General features: G+C 41.8%; 1 protein-coding gene across 1 annotated transcript in view; it reads left to right on the top strand.

Moving 5' to 3' along the window:
• The window catches only part of tmtc1 (transmembrane O-mannosyltransferase targeting cadherins 1), a 157173-nt gene extending 145914 nt beyond the window's left edge, over positions 1-11259 (top strand). The window contains exon 19 of the mRNA XM_028570348.1: positions 8777-11259. Within this exon, the coding sequence (XP_028426149.1) occupies positions 8777-8902 (126 nt within the window). The 3' untranslated portion in view covers positions 8903-11259. The remainder of the gene's footprint in view (positions 1-8776) is intronic.
• Positions 11260-13231: the final 1972 nt, after the last annotated feature.

The raw sequence follows: 13231 nt of genomic DNA, 5'->3' as shown, positions 1-13231 counted from the left end.
ACATCTTTGTCTCGGACACTGCAGGATGCTAACGCGGTTAGCACGGCTAGCGCGACTAGCGCCGGTGCTAATGCCTTTACCTCTGCCTCGCGAGTGGATGATATAGCCCCTATGGATATAGCCCTGTGGATCGGTCTTCCGTGGATGAGCCCGCAACTCAACCAGTGCTAAAGTATCCGGTCACTTCTTCTGCTGAGTTTAATTGTGTAGGACCGCCAGAGGATAACAGTAAGGTATGTGGCTACTCTGCCTGTATTGTATTATGCAGTGGCGAACCGTGAGTACTACAGCTGGGCCTTCACCTCGGCCATCACCGCTGAGAAAAAAATCATTGCGGAAAAAAGCAACAGTACAATTAATTGAAAGGGTTAAACAAGTGCAATCATTTAATTAACGATGACAAGGATGTAAACAAATAGACCATAACTTCAATAACATTCTCCGCAAAAAGAAATATTGTCAACATTAACTTCAGAAAACTGGAGACCATTTAAACTACCTTGATCTAACATGCCAGAGGCTGTTCACCTTGGAGACCTGCTGCGGATATGGGTAAGGCCTGGCGCGAGATTTAAACCTTCTCCCCCGGATTTTTGTAATTAAATAAACATGCTCTAAAGCCAAAATCTGGAAATATAAAATTAGGTCACCCAGAATCTCACCCCGTGACGCTGCCGACACAGACACCGAGGCTCATTTCATCACCATGAACAGCGCTATGAAATCACGGCGCATTATAAATCATTCACACATTGACAAATAAATTCATGAGCATCATCAATCTACAATACAATTTCAAAATCACAATACGACAAAAGTTACACAAAGCTGGTAAAAGACTGTTTTAAAGTTGCAATGAAGTGCAAATGCCTCTCCTTTCGCAATTACGCATGGCGCAATAAATTAAAGTCACACTTTTAATTTATAGGTTCTACCGCCTTAATTCTCCACAGGGAAAGGGACAGACAAGTGAATGGGGTGTGGGGAATAAAAACCCTCTAAAAACAAAAATCAAACCACACACTTCTGATATGTTGTATTGATTGATTGATTGATTGATTACATATTGAATTAAAGGCAATTTGCGCTGGGACAACCTCCGCAATGAATAGAAATTCCTGAATGTCCACTTGGCCAGTAATCTTAATCCCTTGAAATAATAATCAAGGTGGTTTATAACATAAGCCTACTTTACACGAAAACAAAGTCCATTCATTGGTCTTTCTTTGTGAAGTGGGCGATGGCGGCGTCATAAAGTTTGTCCTTTGATTTGAGCTCCAAAAGAAGTCCTTTCTCTATGGACATCAGTGCCAAAGCTCCCAGGCGATCCTGTCCAGTACTGTTCCTGGCGTTGCGTCTTGATGCGCTTCAGAGCCGAGAAAGAGCGCTCCACGGAGGAGGTGGACACGGGGATGGTCAGCACCAGGCAGGTGAGGTGATACAGCTGCGGCATGCTCTCAGTCAGCTCTTTACGAGTCAGAAAGTGCAGCAGGTCTGATGGGCTCCTTGCCTCAAAGTTTGCCATGTTGTACATGACCGTCAGTTCAGTTTTGAGCCTGGAGAGGTCAATATGCAGCCCGTAGTTTTCCGCGAGGCTCTGAAACTCAGAGTTGGGGAAGTTTTCTCTGTATAAGGCAAACTTCTTGGGGTCCAGAAGAGCAAGGAACATGAGTTTTTCATGATCCTTGAACCTGTTCCTCAGCTGAGTGAGAATGTTGTCCAGGATTTCACTGTGTAGCTGCTGGTACGCTGCGCGCACATCTCCAACTCTCCGTGCACTGCGCCCGCTGGGAACCCCGACTTCGCGCACAGTGTCCTCATAGATGGAATCAAATTTGGCCTTTTCTCTCTCTGTGGTGCTGCAGAAGTCCTCGATGCTGGACAAACAGAACTGTATGTCATACTCATTTTGCAAAATCCCAAAGAGCACGTCGGAGTATGCAAACACGGAGTTGAATGTGGCGAGGAGAAAGCAGAACTCGAAGCCCGTCAGCAGTGCAATGTATCCATCAGCGCAATGTATCCATCAGCGCTGTGTACAGCATCATCATCAAAATCATTGTGGTTGTTAACAATGAATTCAAAGAGCTCCAATAGTTCTTCTCTCTGCTCATACACAGTGCAAACCAAACGTGATGAAAAGTTCCACCGTGTTGGAGTCACTCTGGGCAATCTTCGCTGGCATATTTCATCCAGGAGTTTCGTGCGTTTGGCTAACTTTGAGAAAAAGGCAGCGAGGCCACTTAGGTGGGAGAAAAAGATTTTGCACTCTTTCATTTTAGCAGCACTTTGAGACATGACGAGGTTCAGAGAGTGCGCATAACAGTGAACGAAGAGAGCTTGTGGTATTTTTTGCTTTATTTTAGCTTGGACCCCATTCAGTCCAGAAGCCATGACTGCAGCCCCATCGTAACACTGGGCAATTACCTTATTGGTGCAGGCACAGTCCTCCAGAAACTCCAAAACTTGACCAACTATGGCTTCTGCGCGCTTATCACCACTGACATCACCAAACTGAAAAAAGCACTCCTTCACACCACCGTCAGTGGTGTAACGCAGGACATATGACACGTGAGCGGTGTTACTTATGTCAGTTGTCTCGTCTACCATAACGGAGACAAAAGGCGTGTTCCTCACCTCCTCCCTCATTGCTTTGGTCATTACATCTGCCTCTGATTGAATCAGGTCATTCTGAATTTTGCTGGAGGTGCCGATGAAAACAGTGGCCGAATCCAGATGACAGCGCAGAGGGCTGTCATACCCCGCCAAAAACTCCAGTAACTCCAAGTAGTTCCCCCTTGTTTTCCGAATCTTTACTCTCATCATGTCCTCCAAATGCCAGCTCTTGCTTTCCAAGAAATGTGACGACATCGATGAGACGTTCTGCCTGACCTTGTTGTTGTTGTTGTGGGCCGTAGTATGATTACAGTGCTGCTCATCTAGCTGAAGATTGTGTCCCCAAAAGTTTTCAAACTGACCGTAGCTTGCAGGTGTGCCGCAGAATCTTGATGTCGGTGGGCTGACTTTGTCAGATTTGTTAGGCTGACAAATCCGCCACTGACCCAGGTGGATGACTTGTCAGCTGTAAAAAGTAAACAACTCCAGCAGTACAGCCTGTTTGTTTTCTTACAGCCCGTCATCCATGGATATCGCTGATAATTTTCGGTCTTGAAATGCCTTTCCACTTTCTTAACCTTTTCTTTTAATTGCAGTGCTGGAGTTGGTCTTCTGTTTTTTATTATTTCAAGTTTTTCTGTGAAAGGCCGCCTTGAAAAAGGCGATGCTATCAAGCTAGCCACAACGTCACTCTCGTCTTCCGCCATTTAACTCTGTCTCTCAACCGCTCTTGCCACTCTGCAGAGATTTGGACTTCATGAAGGCCTACGATCTTTTGTTTTTTTCCCGCCCACTTGAAATCAAAGCGTGATTGGTCGATTTGCCCGTCACTCTCCACATCAAAACACATAGCTTGGCCTTCCCCGGGATTCGTGAAGTCCTAACCAATGAATGAGACAGCTAAACGGGCCTTAATAGAGACAGACGATTCTGATTGGATAACATGTTTTCAGGACATGAACTTGACAGTAAGCTTTAGAACATGGATAAGAGAAAATGTATTAAATGTATTGTATTAAATTAAATGAGATAGAAATTAAAAAATAAAAAACATATTTTTTTATTGAATACTTTATTATTATTGTTATTATTATTATTATTATTAAATGTATTATTATTATTTTTTTTAGGCCTTCTCTGAAGGCGTAGAAGGCCCTGAAGGTTCCCCACTGGTATTATGTCGTTATATGAGATATATGGATTAAAATAATCAATTCATAACCCGCTACAGAAGCTGCAGGCGCAGTTCTATTTCTATAACAGCTTGTTACTGTTGTCAAGTTGTTTTTTCCCTCATGGTTTTCTCTTGTTATGGCCAATAATGCTTTAGGGCTATTAATGCGATTTATTTATTTTTGTTAAAGGTGAAATATGTAATATTGTATGTAAAACTGGCAGCTAGCGGTTAAAATAGTTACTGCACTACCAATTCAAAATACTGGAGAGTCGTCTCCCCCGCCCCCTCCTGCCCAGACTCGAAGTTCACGAGGGTTGCCAGGCTGAGACCGCAGCATTCACAACAATGTTGCTAGATGCTAGTCTCACATAGCCAGACATTACTCCACAGCACAGCAGAGTAGCTAACGGTAGATGCTAGTCTCACATAGCCAGACATTACTCCACAGCACAGCAGAGTAGCTAACGGTAGATGCTAGTCTCACATAGCCAGACATTACTCCACAGCACAGCGGAGTAGCTAACGGTAGATGCTAGTCTCACATAGCCAGACATTACTCCACAGCACAGCAGAGTAGCTAACGGTAGATGCTAGTCTCACATAGCCAGACATTACTCCACAGCACAGCAGAGTAGCTAACGTTAGATGCTAGTCTCACAGCTGAGTAGCTAATGTTAAATGCTAGTCTAACAGCTGAGTAGCTAACGTTAGATGCTAGTCTCACATAGCCAGACATTACTCCACAGCACAGCCGAGTAGCTAACGTTAGATACTGGCTATATTGACAGTCATAAAAGCCTGTGCTCACCCGGAGCTCTGTAACCAAACTGACAGACACACTTTTTCGGCTTAAAATTACAGTATGAACCGCTAAAAACACAACAACCTCACTGTCCTCTCCACACGCCAGTCAGGCACACTTCCTCGGCTTAGAATTACAATACGAAATGCTAAAAATACCACTACCTTGCCGACGGAACACACTTCATTGGCTTAGAATTACGGCAACAATCGCTAAACACACTGCAAACTCACAGTCCTCTCTTTCCGATTTACAGCCCCCCTCTCATGGTTTAAAATAACTCACCGTTGTCGGCTCCAGCCGCTGAAGAGGCTACACGCTGTAAACAGCCATGGGCTGCTTGCCTGGTCCTCCCGTTAACGTTAACAGTTAGCAGGGTTAGCATGGCGGCGTTAGCCAGGACCAGTCGGGATCACTTTACTGGCTATGTCTCAATTGTTTTTGCGAGTAACCAACTCGGGTACTCTAGCTATATAATTCAGTGTGAGTACACAAATGTTGAAATGACAAAAAATGCCCGTCCCTAGAAACTGTGATAAATTAGCCTGAAGCTAATGCTTACCTGTTCAGGAGAAAATAAGCCAACTCTGCGTCCTTTTGGGATCTAAGCTGTCTCCATCTTTCAAATACATCTCCAATATTTACCAGGAGGTTGTTACGTCTCTGGTCACGCAACTGTTAGAAACATGCTGTTTTCTTTTTTTTTTATGTCATGTAGAATCTATCTCCGTTGATCCTGTTGGTTTGTTTGCTGCTTTCATGGCTGTACTAACGTTACAGCTGTAGCGCGCTGGGTTTACGTTTTTACAGGTATATCTGGCAACCCGGCCTGGCTGTCAAACTGGGCCGTTGATAACAACATACAGATCAAAACATAAACATAAATTCCGTCACGGAATGTAAATTTCAAAAAGAAAAAATACTGACATTAGCATTGTTGTCAGAAAAGATAGTATTTCAGTTTAACATGTTTCCTTAATATCTGATGAGGCATTGGTGTCATTTTTGGATTTATTACAGTACAAATATTACATATTGGACCTTTAAACATGTTTTTAACATGAATCATCACACTAAAGTAAGGAAATAACTTGAGTCTTGTTTTACATTACAGGTGACGTTGTCAATGAACACGTTCTGTGGCCGAGTATTGATTGAAACTGTTGGGCAGTGTTGTTGATCTGTATATTGTTGAAAACTTAAAACAGTTGAAAAGAATTGTGAAATATTCGGCCTCATGTTATACGAGCAGAACTAAACTATGTTTTGGGGAAATATGAGATTCCTGACCACTTTTACAGTCTATAGGCCTTAGGTTAGGAGAGATGCGCTATAGCACAGCCAGGTATGGTGGTAATGGAGAGTCCAAAGCGCTCTTCTTTTGGGCAGAACCAAGGAGAGCGATCGCGGATAGGTCCGTCCTTTGCACCGAAACTTTTTACAATGCAACAACATATAAATAGCATCAAGCTATTACAGTCTTTATTATGTAAGCACATATAATATATATAATATAACAGTATATTAGCCAGTCATTTGTATTAGGTTAAACAGGGATTTGATAACGTTTTTAATTTAAGGCCCACCCACAATTGGTCTGGCCCATCCAAAACTGGAATCCTGGCGCCGTGCCTGGCACATAATATTCCACTTTTTATCCTTATTCCAAAAAAGACAATATTTCTCTAAGCTGTTTACATGGCTAATGAAAATGAATGGTCCACTAATATTCCCATTTACATGTAGCCGTGCAAAAATAGGATTTTTTCAAAGACAAACATTTTTTCAAACACAGCGTCCCTCTTTCATTCCTTCAAGCAGCTTCTTGACAAGGTCAGCGTAGCGATGTGGGCTCATATCCAGTAATCTGTTGATATCCAAGTCTTTGATCATGTTTAAAAGTAGCTGAGTTTCTTTTCTTTTGAGCATGCATCTCTTCAGCAGCCGGACTCACTGGAAATGTTAGCTGGTTGGTTTGTGTACAGTAACCATAGCAACACAGAGCTGACTGTAAGCCGTAAACAGGCCATAAACTGTTGCAAACTGCAGTAAAAACCCTAATTGAGACGCATATTCTGAATGTGCTGTATACCTGTCCAAAGAATGCCTCTAAAACCTGAATAATACCGGTATATCCCACATGTCTTAATCTGAAAATGGAATATGCTGTTTACATGACCTGTATCAAATTCAGAATATTGTCATATTTGGATTAATAGTGGAATATTACATATTTGGATTCTATTTGTTTTAACCTCATTGCCAATTTTTTTTTCTTTTAAGTATTAACAATTTCTTTTTTTTTTCAGTTTCTTGATGAATTGTTCCTTGCAATTGTGCTCTGCAAAGTAACACAGAGTCCCTTAATATGTGATTACCTGGTTCTCTCACGTCTCTTTTCCAGCTTGTTAAGATCTTCTTTTACCAAGTTTTTTTGTCCAATTCTTCTCCTTCTTTTAGCAGTTAGCTAACTAATTATCCATCCCCTACATGTGGCCTTAGATGTTTTCTATACCATAGGTATTGATAATACTGATTCCATATTTAAAGTGACATTTTTCATCTCACAGGAGTGAGTTATTTAGTGTCAATTGTTTTGTTTGATTTACTTCAGAGATCGGGGAATGGGTTGATATAACTATATTGTGGATTTTAGAATGTATCACATTTTCCATCTGGGTAGCCAATAATAAAATCCTAGAATATGAATTATGACCCTTAGGACCGGTCAACACTGGGCTGAGTTGCTGCAATTCTTTTATCGCCCTTCTTTGTCAGAAATTACTTTTAGCAGTTTAATTGGGTAGTTTTTGAAATCAAAATCTCTTGAGGCACTATTACCATAGCCAGAAAAAAAACCTTCTGTTTTCATTTGAAGGATTCATCTTCATTAAATGGGATTTTTGTATTGTAGCAATACCACATGCCGAACATTACAAATGTGAAAGTATTTTAAAACGTTTAACTTTGTGTGATATTTTATTGACATTTCATGATATAGTCACAATAGGCAGTCCCATTTTTCACATAACTTATTTTACAAGTGATTCTTTTGCTCATTTTAAAGAATGTACTCTGTTCCTCTGACATTACCATGACACAACATAAAAATAACACTGACAAATACACCATAAGGGGATAAACAACACTTAATATAAGGACTCATTTCCTGTCCCTTGTCCATAATCCGTGTAGTCTCGCTTTGCCAGACCATCCACACGCTGCAGAGTGGAGGAAGGTCCGGCTAGTCCACACAGCATTCTGGGATGGGAGATAAACGTGCTCTGGTTTATTGCCATTTCTTTAAACCACCGGAGCAATCCCGGAAGTGGAACCTCGAGGATATAGACTGTAATCCATGTAACTCTAGCCTTGCCAGACCTTGCATCGATTATATTTCCAATATTTACCCCATATTCTTGCTGGTATTTGAATAAATAGGGATACAACAAAAATAGTTTCATAATTATCGCATTAAGGGAAAAGAAAAGATTCTAGAAGTTTCAATAGTAGATCACATTATTTCACTGACTGTCGTCCATATTGTTATTAGCCAAAAATCAGATGGGACATGTTTTACCAGGTCTTCATGCGCCTCTTCAAGAGTTTTATAGATCATATTTTTCCCAAAGCATATATTTGCATGCCAGAGTATGAGAGTATGAGTAGAGTATGGTTCGCTTTGTGCGTTGCCATGGTTGCTGTACACAAACCAACCAGCCAACAGTTTGCAAGGCTGCAGATCTGATAAGAAGGAGAAACTCAGCTACTTTTAAACATTATCAAAGACTTTGATAACAGGTTTTTGGATTATGCGTACACATCGCTACGGCGACCTTTTCAAGAAGCTGGTTGAAGGAATGAAAGAGGGACGCTGTGTTCGCACGGTCCAATAAGTCCCCCACCAATCGGAAACTTTGAAAAATCCTATTTTGCACGGCTGCATGTAAACAGGAATATTAGTGGAATATTCTCTTTCATTAGCCATGTAAACAGCTTAGTCGGAATATCGTCTTTTTTCGGAATAATACAAAAACAATATGTTATGTGCACCTAAACCTAGTCAGTGTTTCACACGTATATTCTTTGGTGTGTGTGTGTGTGTGTGTGTGTGTGTGTGTGTGTGTGTGTGTGTGTGTGTGTGTGTGTGTGTGTGTGTGTGTGTGTGTGTGTGTGTGTAGGGAGACTATGCAGCAGCCAGGATGTACTACCAGCGAGCCCTGCTTCTGAGCCCCAGCTCCAAACTTCTGAAGGAGAATCTGGCCAAGCTGGACCGGCTGGAGAGGAGACTGACAGGGGGAGCATAGACCACCACGGTTCCCCAGACACTGTACCATCCTGGGCACAGATCAGGCGAGCAGGGCACAGCCCTATCTCTCTGGAGCCCAAACACCAGCCACCAGGCTGCTGGATAAAACCGACCTGACCTGGTTACCAGGATGACCGGCCTGAGTGAGAGCAGAGGAGGAGGGTGAACTTGTCCGGTACACAACGTGTTCACAGGTGGACCAAGTGTGCTGGAGTCAAAGAGGCTAGTCAAGCCACAGTCCAGAAGCCTTTCCTGGGGTAAGGAGAGGAGAATGGCTGGTTGAAGGCCACTGGGAGCTCCATGTGCTACCCTGTCTGCATCGGCTTTACATTCACATCTGCTTCAGACATTTGTGTTAGATTTATTTCTTTTTTTGGTTCATGTGAAGACATAATCTATATGGCACTTAAACATAGATTGTAATTCAGTCCTCTGTGAGAACTTTTCATGTATTTCCATTAGTGCAGTGAAAGTGTGTGGAAACTTATTATTATGAAGGGAATGAGCATTGAAACAGTGTGTGACAAATCAGTTCAACGGTACACTTTGTACCTTTCCGAACTTTCAACCGCATCTCAAAGACTTCTGCAGTGAGTGGAGGTTGTTCAGGTGTAGTCAGGTGACACCCGGTCACACACACAGAAACATTGGTCACATGATGAAGCGGTCCGCGTCATCGACCAAGAGTCAGTGGACGGCTCCATTCACTGAAGAGATACGGTTGAAAGCTCTGAAAAGCTAGTAAGTGGACCATTGAATTTAAATGATTGTGTTACAAAACAAGGGAATAGCTGGACACAAGATTAACTCCGCTCTCTTTTGAAGTATATCAGCGTATAGAGTCTTACAAATGCAAACATCTGTAAAGATCTCAGATTATATGAGAAATGTAATGAGATTCATAACATGTGTTTTCTCTTCAGATATAAAACTATATTATGTTCATCTGACCTCCATTTATAGAACTGGCTACAGTATGAAGGCCTTTTCACACGGGGAGCGATTGTCGCGCCTCGTAATTCATTTGAAATGAGATGCGTGCGGGCAGGGGGGGGCGCGCAATCCCTTGAAAATGCTGCGTTCATGCTCCTCCGCTGCAAGAGTTGAATTTAGTTGAACTTTTCCCCTAGTGAGTTCACTAAAATATAAAAATGTTTTCTAAACAGTTATCAGGACATAGACAGGGGGGGTTTTGCTTGTCAAAGCATCGGCACAAGACTGGATTTATCAGGTAACGTCGTAATTATGACTATATGCTAATTTAGCTAACTTTAGCTACCTACAATAACAGTCCGTGGTTAGGAAAGACTAGGATTGGCACTATTTGTTATAAATCAACCTGTATATATGATAACACAGTCAGCTAATCTCATTCAGTTGTACTACAGGGATACACCAGTGCACAGAATCCCCATGGTTACACATTGATCACCGCGGGCGTTTACTCGCGGAGCGTTGTTCGCCTGTATTTTCACCTGAAGATGGTGTGTCCATTGTCGGCGTCATTTCCCCACTTCCAATTCATGTCTATAGGAGAAGCCGTGCAATGCATTCTGGTAGTGTCGCGGGGACTTTGGATAAACAGGGCGTTGAGTCACCCGCTCCTCATTTTCAAAGTTGAATCCAGCCAACTTTATGCAAATGTTGAGTGGCAGGCTCGGCTCTACGCCTCTCAAAAGCTGACCAAAATCTTTTAAACTGACCGTTCAAAATTGATCTGAAATGAGGACAGATTCAGCAACTGCACGGCCTGTTTCTCACTTGAAATGTTTTCAGAAACACGTTTCGGTGAACTATTTTCATAAAATACAAGATTGTATTCTAAACGAGTCAACATTATGGTCGGTTTTGAAATTCAGGAGCAGCCAGCCCCACGTGACGTCCAATCAGCTGCAGCCATCGCAATTGTAGGAGGGTGTAGACTGTTTTCTTTGCTCGTCATTGGTCAGTGAAGAGAAACTGGTGGCGAGCTCACTAGCGTGCGTTGCTGGGAAGCGGGGCGATCCCATCCGTGAAAACAACGCGTACATATGGACATGTACTATGAGGAGCGCAGTGAGACCCCGTGGATCCACGCGACTACTTCCTGTGTGAAAAGCCCTTAAGACCTGATGTTGCGAGCCTTCTGCAAGTATAATAAGCTAGTGTGTCTACTCATGTGTGAGGAGTTGAGCTTGTGGCTTCATGCATACCATAACCTCTGAAGGTGGCTGTTTGGTTGCTTGTTGTGGTTTTGTTGACAGTGATGTTTATTGTGAATGAATTTTGTTGTGGAATGACAATGGAATGAAAATGACGTGACTAGTGCAATGGCTTACTTGCACCAAGAAGAATAAAAGTATATGTTTTATTAAATGGTGTTTGGAGTTCTTACTATTAGGAGTGTCTCGATTCTCCAAATCCACGATTCAATTCGATTGAAACCTTTTTTGTCAGCAGTGACGGCAACGCCACGATAAGAGTCAATAGATGGCAGAAGGGTACTTTAAAAACAACAGTTTGAGTTTTTCAAATTAACGAAGTGCAATTGAAAGCACCATAAGTTTCCATGAATTCCTGTCAAAGCCCACATGCTTTTTCTTCGTTGTTTGTTTCCATAACTCACTCACGGGGAAGGCAAAATGTTGCCACATCGGTGACTTAAGGGAAGCAGAAGGATTTTCCAGTTCTGTTGTTTCTCCGTCATTTCCGAAACTTGCAGTGGCCATGATATCTGGAAAGAGCAGCTGTAGGCTACCGGTAAGCTAACGTTACGCTGTGTCTTAAGCTGCATGCTAACAGCTGATAAGCTTTGCTGTATCTGTTGCTTCTTATCCTGCTTCAATAGCTTACTTCTATTTAAAATAAAAATCCTGACACCCTTAATTACTATTAATATTACTGTTATGACCCTGGCTCAAGGGAAAAAAACAGGAGGAAGGAATGAAGATGGATTAACAATTCTAAGAAAAGAAAAAGTGCAAAGTGGTGTTGAGAGACTGCTGGCTGAGAGAGTACTGCAGGGTGAAGCAGGAGCTTTCAAACTCAGGTACTCAGAGGCCATTTACAACAATTAGGACTGGTATGCAGAGCTGCACCCCTGGTCCACCTGCAACCAAACAGAACAGACATAATCAAAGAAATCAATGTCCTTGGACAGAAAAAAATTGCTAATGTCTAGCAAAAATAATGATAAAGCGAAGCGATAAATAACATGCATTCATTGGCATATTTTATAATGTTTAGAAAATGTAGATGTAAGTGTGTGCTAGATAATATACATAGAACAAATAAACACACTAAAACTCAGTGTCACAATAACATATTCCGGTATTCGTGTTAGGCTAAAGACTAACCCCAGCAGACCAGCAATGTTTTTACAGCAAATGCCCACTCTAGGACTCGATTTTTACAAAATTACTTTCCTCAATGTACTGTATATGGATGGAAGACAATAAAGTATATTATCTAATAGTTTAGCATGTAGCTGCAGCCCTGAGCCTCTGCCTACAATTAGCAGAACTTTCACCGAAGACAACCATGCACATCTTCATTTGGAGAACAGCCAATAGGAATGTTCTCCTCCACTCTCTGAAATGGCCTGTGATTGGCCAGAGTCTCCTTTCACAGGCTAGATTTTCTAAAGCCTGAAAACAGAGCCAGGAGGAGGTGCCAGAGTCCACTTGTCTTGCAATATGCTGAAAGATTATTATGGAATTTGCCTAACACTGCCAGTGTTAGGCAAAAATACCCCAGTTTTAACAAATACCACTGGCTCCCCGGTCATCTTCGTCTTTGTAAATTGACACACGTTATAGAATAGGTTGCTGATCCCTTCCTTACATGCTTTCAATGCCAATTTAAACATGTTGATGAACATGGAAAAATTTTCAACATCTTACTTTGAAATGCTAACATTTAAAAGTAACATTAAACACAAAGCTAAAGCTGATAGTAATGTTTAGCAGGTATGTGGCCATAAACTATAAGGATTTCTAATTGATTTTGAGTCTAAATGTAAAATTAAGGAATCACCAAAGTGATTACAATCCTCCCTCTTGGAAACATGAATCACCGTACCAAATCTTATTGTTTTAATTTCTAGACCAAAGTGGTGAACCAACCAACCAACTGACCCATATTACATTTCTAGAGCCTTACAAGATGTAAGTAACTGTGGTGATATGATATCAGTTTAGGGTCTTTAGAGAAGTAGGCGTGGTTAGCTGACGGACAGGGTCAGTGCTGATATGACACATGAGGACGTGTTTGTGCGATGCTGATTTAGCCCAGGCCAGACAGCAGACGTGGAGATTAATTTAAGAGATTCAGAGTCTTTTGTTTCTGA

The sequence above is a fragment of the Perca flavescens genome, chromosome 23 (genome assembly GCF_004354835.1).
Source record: "Perca flavescens isolate YP-PL-M2 chromosome 23, PFLA_1.0, whole genome shotgun sequence".
NCBI classification, from domain to species: domain Eukaryota; kingdom Metazoa; phylum Chordata; class Actinopteri; order Perciformes; family Percidae; genus Perca; species Perca flavescens.
The sequence above is the reverse complement of the archived record's forward strand: the minus strand, read 5'-3'. Positions and strand labels throughout refer to the sequence as shown.